Raw genomic sequence first — 12,040 nt, forward strand, 5'->3', positions numbered from 1 at the left:
TTCTTCAGGCCTCGACTTTGGCGCCTCCTGGATATATGTTAAAAAAAGAAATTTTAATAAATCAATTTTTTTTTGTATTATATAAGCTCTAAATAAAAATTAAAAAAAAAATTTATTTTAATATATTATACAGAACATGAAAAAAAAATTATTGAATATGTTGTACTTTTTAGCTTTCCAAGGTGGTCAAGTACCTTAAAGCAAGCCGGTGGAACTCAGCACATATTAAATAAGGACTGATTTCATAAAGGAAAGTTTATGCTTCCCTAAACTATCCCCAAGCTCTTGCCAACACAATCGCCAGATTTAACCCCTATTCAACACTTATGGGCGTTTAAGAGCACTTCGGGAAAGAAGGTGATTTTTTAGGTATTATCTTTTTAAACAGTTGGTTTAAACAGCTGACGCACGTTTCGTGCTTTGTTTCACTGTCAAACATCTTCAGTTTGGTCTATAAATTAACCATGAATCGTCTTACAAACGAGCAACGCTTGCAAATCATTGAATTTTATTATAAAAATGCGAGTTCTGTTAAGAAAGTTGAAAGTCGAAAAATTGTGTTCAGCGACGATGCTCATTCTTGTATCAATGGGTACGTAAATTAGCAGAATTGTCGATTTTGGAGTGATGAGTTGCAAGAGCTACCAATGTATCCCATGTATTTTCCGAGCTTGTGATATACCTATTTTGAGTTTATATGAGAGATCTTAGAATATTTTAGATTTTTGAATGTTTAGAATAGTTTGTATGTTATATTACATAGTAATCTACTATTTATTTGTTAAATGGAGTTGTCTAATATAAATTATGCATTTCATTTAATAAGCTTAATGAATATAATAATTTCAAAAACTTGAAAGACTTTTTTCGTGTTACTTTTATACTTCCCACAAAAAAATGTAAACTACCTTCGCAAATGCACTACCATTTTTTTGTATATGGAGAAAGCAAAAAATTATAAAAAATCAACCATAATTTCGAGCAAATTTACACTCGCACTTTATGCACTAAAATTTAATAAGCTGTGAAACTACACACAAAAATTTTGAACAGTAGAGTAGAATGGGGTAAGATAGGTATGGGGGCACAATAGGTAGGTGGGGTTTTCGTCGCACTGTTTTTGCAGAGGTCACTCGTCTTATGTGAATTGAATACGTGGTGGGGAACAACGTTCGCGACTGTCATTTCGGCCGTCACCATTGATTAGTTATCCTAGTTCTGGCGTCGTTTAGTTTTTTGTGAGCTTTTCTCCGACATAGCATTTTTTTTATTCTACGGTGCAGTGCTTTTAATGTAAGTAAATATTTGTCAGGTGAGTTTTATTTTACGTAGAAAATAATGCTGAACACGAATAATGTGTTAGTTTTTTGATATTTTTGTTTTTAAAAAAAATATCGACACTAACATAAAACATGTGCTTGGGGGCACTATAGGTCAGCCGTCTGGGGGCATTGTAGGTCACTACTTTTAATGGAATAAAATAAATTTTAAATGTTTTTGCAGCAAAATGGTGCGTAATTATGTGCGAAAAACGCCGAAACGAAGTGAAGAGGACGTAAAAAACGCAATCGCGGAAGTCCGAGATGGCGCTAGTGTTCGATCAGCCTCTAAACAATTTAAAATTCCGTTCGAAACATTACGTGCTCGCGTGATGAATTAAAGAAAAATTCCTAACTTTTATAACATGTGCAGTGTTCATACTCTATAAATAAAAGTTAAAACGTTACTTTCCAAGCCATATACATTGTTATTTTCCCCTCACATATAGTGACCTATCGTGCCCCCCGATCTTAAAAATATCGAAAAAAAGTACCTTTGTCTTATTGAATGCAGCTTCCAAAATATTTAGCCAAACATAGGTCAGTATAACCAAAATGTTAGCAGATAAATAACCTTTCAAAATCTTGCTTATTTTTCAAAATCAATGCAAAAACACCGTAGCAAGAGCTCTCCAAAAAAAAATGACCTATCTTACCCCATTCTACTCTAATTCTGCCAGACGAATCGTCCTTGTGTTGGTACTGTGTATTGTGATATCGTTTTTTTACACAAAAACAGATGATCGCTACATAGTTAACGTCCAAATTGGGATTTCCTACAACGAATGTAAGCCGAATGAAAAATCATAAATGTTAAAAATAGAGGAAAGGTTATTGGAGAATACAGTCAGAAGGTGAGAGTTAACGTCTATGCTGGAAGTACCTCATACAAATGATTTACTTTCACACATTTCTCCGCACTAGAACAGACCTTTTTGTTTAGATAGACAGAATTTATTATTCTTTGTTGTTGTTTAACTAGTTGATATATCGTGTGTCGCCGTTTGAAGTGACCAGTAATAAATAATTACACTGGTCTACAAAATGTCTAAGCCTAGCTTAAATAGGATTTATGGCAACATAGATTTCCCCAGCATACAATAATAGCATATCAAGAATGTACTGAAGTCACGTCCGAAGAAATAATGAAAGTTGTGAAATCTATGTCAAAATGTTAACAAGAGCAAATGCAAAATGCAAAGTGTATCCAATTTCAGAATATTATGTGTTGCACACAAAGAAAATGTATTTTTATTGTGGCTGTTATGAATTGTATGCAGACTCTTGCAGATGCCACTGTTGAAGTAGTTTTAGTTTTGTAGTTCTGCTCTGCTTTCCCGCGACTAAAATTTGGATTAAGCAGGTATCAAGGAAAATAGCGGGTTTTGATATCATTCACCTATTTACCCTTCGCCTTGCGATGCTTAACAATAAACATATTTAATTTTTCGTCGAAGTGGTCCCTCTTTGGAGAACCATATAACCTGACCTAGGCGTTGTGCTGAACTCTGAGCTGTGCTGGAAGATTTATGTACGACAAGAAACTGATGAAGAGACCTTTCACTGCTTATTAGACTATTTAGTGTAGGCTTCTTCAGCAGAAACTAAGACTTGTGGTGTGCATGCTTACCGCCATTCTTGTACTAATTCGCATTTATAGCACCTTAGTGGTATTTGTTGGTCTACCTTAACCCTTAAATGCGCGGTTTTTCACTTTTTTGTTAAAACAGGATATATTTTTATTTAATACAACATTTTTCGGAAGTACAACATAATCGGAAGTACAGCAATGAAAAATAATAATGAAATACCTCGAAAAGTCAGTTTATCTGTGAAATTATCAGTGCGTTATTAAATAAGAGTGGTTGCAGAAAAGTTTTTGTTCTTTTCTGGAATTTACCTGCATACTTATAGTTTTATCACAATTTGCGAAAATTGAGGTTAACACTTACTCACTTTTTATTATTGATATCATTTCACTTAGATATTTTTTTACTTATTTCTTTCCATGTAAAATCGGTAAAACATTTACCGAAACACTTGAATTGATGAAAAAGTTTATTGCGATGATTGTCTATCTCGTACCAGAGTTGATGAGGGGTTACACGTTTCAGAGATGGTTGGAAAAAATTGGCAATGAACATACGGGCCGCCCAAAATCAATAATCACCGAAAACTCTATCGAAATTGTTCGTAAATTTAACAAAAATGAACCGAAATCATCGAAATTTTCCACTTTTTAATCAGAATATTTAGAAAATATCTAAATATACAATTTTAAAAGACTGCAAGTTTGAAGTCGCTCAAGCATCGCGCTGGTTTTTGTCCATTTTTTTTTTTTGCGCACCTTATTGGGAATTTTCTTCCGTATAAAACACTTGTCCATTTGTGGAACAACATCAACACGCACACCACAAAATAGGAGGAGGAGCTCGGCCAAGCACCTAACAGAAGTGTGCGCGCCCATTATTTTTTTTTTTTTTAAACACATGTTCGGTAGTCTGAAATTTGTTATTTGTGTTTTAATTTCTTACAAAGTTTGGAACTTTTATTTATGATGTTTTTGATAAACAATGAACTATCTTTTTCTAAAGAATTTAAGAAAAATATTTAACATGAACAAATTTACAAATATTGTAAAGGGATAAAGTGGCTTATTTTTCAAGAATACATTAGAAATTTTACATTGGATATTATTACACTAAATTGAATTCATTCTGCCGCATCTATGTCGCCTTAAACCAGATAAAAAATTTCTGCAATATCCTGAATTTCAATGTATGCAAATTTTACCAAAGCAATCTCTCCAGATTTTCATATATCGTATGTTTTTTCAGATGTCGTATATTTTTCATATTTCCACTATCAATATCACATGTTAATTTACTAATGGACGACAAAATCAATTAACGAAAAACGAAAAGTACAAATAAAATGCCAAAGTGCATTAAGTGTGCCACTAGCGTTTCGACCGACGTTGACATTTTTCATTTCCGGCGCAATATTATTCCAATTTTCTTTACAAATACACACGAAATATTTCGAAAATCCTACAATTTAGAGCAACAAAAATATAAACCATTTTGATTCAATTCAATTTGTGTGACTTATTGATGTCGATGTGTGGTTCTCGACATTTTCCGCAGTCAGCGAACCCCCTTCAATGCACAGAATGCTGCATGAAGGACAAACAGGAATCGGAAATTGGGCATTGGACAACGGTAACTGACAGCCAACAACCTACAGCAGGCAAATAACATGCGAACAAAGTACTTTTTTTGTTTGTTTATGCATGTTTGTATATTTATTGTTATATAGCAGTGGGTATTTCTTGTTTCCCGATTGCATTATTTTTTGCGCCATTTCGCAACGTGGGAATTTGCCAAGTATTGATTTTTGATCGCACGATTTTCCCATTACTGCCAGCAAGCTACGGATATGCGATTACGAGACGAATGCCACAAAAAACGCAAAAACAACACTAAAAAATTCTACACAAAAAGGATATGACTTCATTTTCGGCGCTGGTTATTGATTTTTGCTGCGATTGCGCTGGCAGTTGACAGCCCAAAACAGGCCATACAAAAATAACAGCAGCACTGCAAAATAACACGGCAACGAATTACCTTGGCAATCTATATCTCCAATGTACGTTGGATTTTGGTAATTTGGCAAATGTCAAAATAAGTATATATGTAGTTGCACTGTTACATTTTTAAGCCGCAATGCGCTAGCAAATGCATAAGAGTGGAGCAAAATAGTAGCGCATTTGCCTCACCACCTTTCACAGTTGCAGTTACAGTCAATTTGTCAAATTACCAGCACAATTTTAACTCTATTAGAATCCAGTACAATTTCTCACATTCACTGTCAGCTTTTTGTTGAAAGAGAATATTAAGATAAATGGAACTTTTTACTGTCTGAAAAGTTTTTGCTTGATTGAATTAAACGCAATTTTGTAAGTAAATAACTGAGGCGAATGAAGTTGAAATTTTGCCATATAGTAAAGAACAAACGCACTTCAGTCATGGTGGTACTTGTACATAGTATGTACTTCCTCAGTAGGTATGCGTTCATACAGGTGTATACAGCGTGAACGATATGAAGTGTTACCAACTTCACACTGCTTGTATCTGTAAAACAGCTCATGCCATCAACGTCAAAATTGTTCTAATGACAATTCAATATATTGTTTAAAAGCCATCAAAAGCATTTGCGTCTCAGTTTTGTTGAATTTTTTTTCTGTGATGGAATTCAAACGTAATAGTGTGATTGCGTTATATTTGGCTGGAAAATCACAACCAGCCATTGTTCGTGAGGTCAGTCACCTCAAAGTGACTAAAATGTTTGTGTACCGCTCTATAAAACGTTAAAATGATACTGGTAACATTGCAAAACGCTATGGAGGTGGACCAAAACAACCGCAACAACGCCAGAAATGGTTCGGAAAATGAAGGCTCGACTTGAAACAAAATCCACGAAAGCTAGTGTGAACCAAGAATGGTTAAGAAATCATGTTCCACACTTCATTTCGTCCACACAATGGCTTTCGAATTCGCCAGACACAAATCCGATGGGCTATTCCATCAGGTCCATTTTTGAGAGCAAGGTGAGGACTAAAAAATATGCCAGTATGGATGCGCTGAAGAAAGCGATTATACGGGAATATGCCAAAATACCTTAAGATCACATTCGTGCAGCATGCAACTCATTTTTTTGACCGTTTGAAGGCTATAGTCAAGGCAAAAGGTGGTCATGTCGAGCTAAAGTGAATATATGTTAAAATTGTAATCATTTTTCAAAAATTTAGTCTTTGAAATCAATGAAAACTAATTTCACACAAAAAAGTTATGGTGTTTTGAATAGGTAACACTTCATATCGTTCACCCTGTATTTATATATACCTGTATATAAAAGTTGGTAACCCTGTATGGAAAAACTGAACAGTTGAGATAAAATATAGTTTTGTATAATACAGAGAATACTTTAATACGCTAAATCTAAACTACCCACACCATAAGTCGCTCCTACGGGGCTGCGAGTCCTAAACTCGTAGGAGTCTCTCGGAGTTAAGTCTGCTTAGTAACACGGCCCAAGTTGATAATTTTTTACTGTTTACTGTTAATCTGGGTTTTTGTATTATTACTAGTGGACCCTTGCAAGCGAGAGCATGCCAACTTGATCCAAAAATTCGCTAAATATATTCAGAAAATTGAAAATGCAGGTTTATTCCTCCTTAGTGATATTATCGCCTTCAAAATACTTCCCATCATTTGCATTGGCTCTCGAAACATTTCTGGACCTCTATTTTCGGTACAACCATCAGAGCCGTCTTCGGTTTTTTTATTACTTCTTTTCGGCTGTTAAACCGCGAACAGAAAAAAATCACAGGGAGCCATATGAGGTGAAAGGATGGTATTCGTTTCGTTCTTGACCAAAAACTCACAGATAATGATCGCACTGGCCGTGCGTTATCATGGTGCAAAATCCACTAGTTGTTTTCCCACAGATCCTTTCTCTTTTAGCGAATTGCTTCACGTAAACGTGCCATAATGCTCAAATAATAGTCCCTTACTAACATACTAATTATCGGTCCTTCTGGTAAAAATTCGGGGTGTATAGTACACCGTTGTAATCTATAAAAACCATGAGCATCGCTTTCTTTTTTGACTCAAAACTGTCTCGTCTTCAGTAATGATATGTTTGATGAATGTTGGGTCGGATTCAGCCTTGGAAATAATGTCGTTGGCGTCCCTTTTTTACATGAAATTCTGGCCCTTTGACACCAACTTTGCAGCAACATGACGCATGCCCAAATCATTAACTATCATATAATGTCCTGAACAGACTCATAATCAACTTCAAGTGCTCTGCCAGCTCATTGATAGTTAATTTGCTGTTATTGATCAACTTTTCTTTCACTTTATTGAAGTTTTCATTAGTAGTCCAGTAATCCAGAAAATTACTTGTTAAAATTACAAATAACGGAATTGTGAAACTCATTCTCAAAAGAAAATTAACGATTTAGAAAAAAAATTTAACAGAATGGAAATAAATTTAGGTCTGCAATAGGTATTCCGGAACAAGAATATGAGAACACAAGCGTCAAGCGATTTTTTCTATGAATCCTGAAAACTCAGTAGAAAACAATTATACTCCTAGTGATAAGAAATTACATTTCTGAAATCAGTGACGCAAATTCATTTAGAAACGATTTTTATCTCTGTAAATTTGTTCTTTCAAATTAAGTTTATTAATTTAGTTCCCCTAAATGCCGAAAATCAGGTACTGTGGGTCGCATGCTTCGATCAATTTTGCCTAACAATAGAAAGCATGAGAAAGTTAGAAAACGACACTGGCATCCTTGCACTGATGTCTCGTATATTTGCAGCTCGCAAAGGGGAAAATGTTCCAGTACCAACAAAGGTCAAAAGGGTAACATGGCTGCTAAAGTCATTAAGTGTCTCAACGGAGTCCGAACTAAAACGTCAAATAAAAGCAAGTACGGAATATGACTTTAAAATTGTGTAATTTAAATGTCTTTTTAAAAAGAGATGGGACGGAAGGCCCACCTTTCGCACCACAATTTTTCAAGTCAACCATAATCCTCTAATTTGCCAAGAAACCGTCACGAGGATCCCCTGTCTAGCTAACTCATCCGCCCAACAGTTTCCCGCGATGCCACTGTGGCCCATAGCCTAATATCGAAATATTCGGATGCATGTGGGAGCGAGGTCAGGTAATACCCAAATAATTTAGGCACACCAACAACATGCCTAGGGCCTGAATTGCCACTTGGCTGTTGGAATGAGGATTTACCTCCCTCATAGTAGTTATAGAAGTAAGCAACCCATCCGCGCTTAGAAAACACTATAGTGGCCCGGGTGGCTGAATTTCAATTTGACGCTAAGCTCCTCGCAGAATACTCTCCACTAACCCTTCCGTCCAACTTCGAGTCATCCAAAAACATGCTAACCATGCCGGACCATTCAAAATTAGTTTACTTTAAAATGAGAGAGGAAAAGTGCTATTCTTGTTTTGCGGACGGTTTTTATGCCCGAAATCATTAATATCATTTAAGTACGAGTATCTACCTAATTAAAGAGCTAATTTTCTTAATAATCGCGTTTCTTTTAAAAAAACATCCTTCCTATTCAGAATCGTTCATCCTACATAAATGAAAATAATTGTTAAAGTGCCGTACACTTATTCGTGTTAAAGTAGCTTAGCAAACTAAGCGGTAAAATAAAACTCAGGCAGTGATTAAAAATTAATTTTCATATATTTTTATGTATAAATATTTAAACTTAATGCATCCATAAATATGTAAATATTTTTAATTGCAAAACTTTTCCTTTATATTCCAGAAATAATTTCAAAATTACAATTCACAACTGGGAATACATTTAACCAACACAAAAGGCAAGTACCGCAAACTAACTTTACGAATGCTTAAACAGCTTTCAGACACGACGCAAAAATTCGCTGCATACATAAAGGCGGTCAAGGGTGGAAATTATAATTCATAAACTATTTATGTGTTTATTTGTAAGCGAAAAATGTTTCTACTTCGAGCGCGCCAGATGCGAGAACTTTAACGCAAATAAGCTACACTTTTACCATTAACATAATTCGTTATTTTTTCGCAAAGAGATGCAAACAAACATTAAAGTACATACACATACATACATATTAGAATTAGAAAATTGTAATCCGCTTATGAACGGCGCCATCACCACATTATGGACAACAAACAAGCGCACAGGCCCCTCACCTGCTCACCACCACCGACATTTCTGGCTCGGATTCATCGGTGTGTCGCGTGCACACTAAAATGCGACCGCAAAATGCTCTAAATTCGCCCAATTACGTCGCACGCGCACATCATGCATGTCATGGCCGAGGTGCACCGCTTGTACGTCCAGTGCCTGAATGCGGGGCATGTTGGCGCACAAAAATTGCACAGAGTTGATGAAGAACAGTTGAGGACGAGTGAAATTGCCATGCGGCAGTAATGGGGATGAGGCTGCCGATGGTGAGGTGTTTGTGAAATTATCAGGGATTTCATTATTATCCATGGCAGGCAGCTGACTGGTTGTTGAAGCCACATTTCCAACATGCCCAGCTGATGACGGCCGTGGTTCAGCTGCGACATCATCTTTAGTAATGTTGTTTGATTCTTTTGCAACAGCGCTACTCTCGGTCACGCCGAAATACGTTTGGTATGCCAGGCGCAAACCAGCTACATCGGCCATATTCTCGGAAAGCACATCATTCAGCTGCCTCTGGCGCGTGCAGTTGATGAAATCCCAATAATGCTCAGCAACGTCCAAGCCCAACGCATTGAAGTTGCCGTGTTGATCGTAAATGATGTGAAACAGATCGTAAGCGTGCATTATCTCATGCGCGAGTATGAAACCGAAAAGCGAATACTGCAACAGCGCGTCCAGGCGGTGTTCGTACAGCGGCAGCTGCAGGTAGCCGTATGGCACAAGCACTACATTATCGAAGATTTTCACCGGCGATGAGGAACTCGCAGTTTCGAAATCATGCTCGTAAATCAACTGCTGCGACGCATTTGAAGTGCGTGGTAAATTTAACAGCTTCGCCTGCGAACGACGCACATTGCTGCGTATCAGCTGTATATGGTTGACATAAAAGTCGCTGCCGTTCATGCGTACATCCGCATAGTATTCTTCAACAAGACGTGTCAAATTCTGCGCCGCATGCGGCACATTGCCTACGCGTAGCTGCATGCCGGCCAGCTCGTCGAGTATGTAAGCGCGTGCGGTGGAGTTCAGCTGCATAGTATTGGTGGCGACTATTTGCGCGAAGTTGGCACGTAATTTGTTGAACATGCGCTGCAGCGCTGCGTCACTAGCCACGCGTCGCTGTTTATAGTAATATTCTTCGTACAAGTAATTAGCTGCTAGTGGCATATAACCGCGTAACAGGCGCACGCAATGGTTTGACTTATCCGCTCCGGGCACAACGGCAGGCAAATCGGCACTTAATTGATACATAAATTTCAGCATTATGTAGTAAGCAATAGTTTCGTTTGAGTGCGCGGCAAGCAGAGCTGGCAATTGGCGGAAGTAGATCAAATCGTAGGAGTATGTTTGCACCAAAGTTCTCTCTAAGTTCACTACCTGGCCGAGTGCATTTTCCAAGTACTTCCGCCAATCAATTTGCGGCACTAACTCCGTTAAATCCGCGATATTCATCTCGAAGCTCGTCAAGTTTGCGCGCGTCACATTTGTATCGCTTGCATTTAAAGTGTTCGCGTTTAGTAGTGCAAAAGCACCGGATGCGTTATCCATAGCCTGCTCCAACGCAATAACAGCGGTGCTCACATTATGCGCCTCCTCCAGTGTCAAACCAAAATTAATAAATATATCTTCAATATCCTTGTAGCGCAAGGCAAGTGACCATGTCGCCGCAGTTACTGGTTGTTGCGCATGTAACTCCAACAGATAATGTGAACCATTGGTGAGACGCACATTCACATGTTGTGTAATAAATACGCCATTCAGTGCATAAGCGCGCAAGCCGCCAATTACCCTCAACCAATCAAATTGTGTGGCATTCCGCCAAGGCTGCTGCCAATCAGCGCGAAATATGGGCCACTCCAAATGCAATGCCTGTTGCACATAGCGCAGGAATGAATTTAGTGCGGGCGCCTCAAGATTCACACACGATTCATAGTAGCGCCAGGCTTGTTGTATCACACCATTTTCAGTTAGTTTCGCCTTGGCCGCCAACAATGCGCTCAACAGTTGTTTATTCACTTTATGGTCCATATAACCGGGCACATCAACATACGCGGCAGCGTCATAGTTTTGCGCCCAGTTACCACAGGCGTATGCATAAAAATCCTCACAAGGATCAACGCTGGTATTAAGATTGCTCAGAAGTTGTTCCACATAAAGCGCATTTATATCCTCCACGTTCGTATTGGTAGCGGGGGCGGCAAATGCGTATTTTGCTATAAACAAGCCATAAATTACAACGAAAATATGCGCGCGCATCATCTTATGGCAGAGGAGTGCGAATTGGAATACAGCACAACGAGATTATTTCAACGATTTTTAAATATCAGCGCACAACCGGGATGCCTTATTTTCTTTTAATGGCACACACAGCAACACTTCGTGTCAATGCCACTCTTTGTTCTCAACTGAATGGAATGATTTCTGTGATGCGTTGCAACAGCGGCCATACCTGGAAGTGGTCCACAAGCAGTAGAAGCAACATCGGCATTGTGCTCATTTCAAAACGTTCTGACTCTTCTACATATGGTTTTTTTCTTCAGTGACTTCGCATGCAACCATCGGCTTTCTTACGTGCATACATGTGCATACATACATATGCCCCGAAATGCTTTTGCTTTTTCTCGTGGTGAAAGCAACAGCTGCACGTTTGTGTAGTATATCATGCGCGCGCGCCTTAGTTGATAATGTCAGCCCGTCACCTCGCTATCACATCAGTCCGCCAATTCGTCTACTCTTCTTCACTCATCGCTGCCATTCAACGTTGATCTGATTATCTGGCATGTGTTGTTTCTGCGTTTGACGCGACACGAAAGTGTTTACAGCTTTTTGCAATCACTTTAATGTCGTCTGGCGCTTTCTTCGTTTTTTTTCTTTACGGATTAAAATCTCTTTGCCTGGTGTATTTATGTATGGCTGTGTGTGTGCCATTTCTTAACGCAGCTCAGTGTG

The 12,040-nt window shown here is 38.1% G+C and overlaps 1 protein-coding gene across 1 annotated transcript; it reads right to left on the reverse strand.

Moving 5' to 3' along the window:
• Positions 1–8,641: 8,641 nt before the first annotated feature.
• LOC128854715 (neprilysin-1-like) lies at positions 8,642–11,498 on the reverse strand. The gene has a single exon (XM_054089023.1). The coding sequence runs from the start codon at positions 11,348–11,350 to the stop codon at positions 9,149–9,151; it is 2,202 nt and encodes a 733-aa protein (XP_053944998.1). The 5' UTR covers positions 11,351–11,498; the 3' UTR covers positions 8,642–9,148.
• Between the last annotated feature and the right edge of the window lie 542 nt (positions 11,499–12,040).

Source organism: Anastrepha ludens, chromosome 2, assembly GCF_028408465.1.
Source record: "Anastrepha ludens isolate Willacy chromosome 2, idAnaLude1.1, whole genome shotgun sequence".
Taxonomy (NCBI): Eukaryota; Metazoa; Arthropoda; class Insecta; order Diptera; family Tephritidae; genus Anastrepha; species Anastrepha ludens.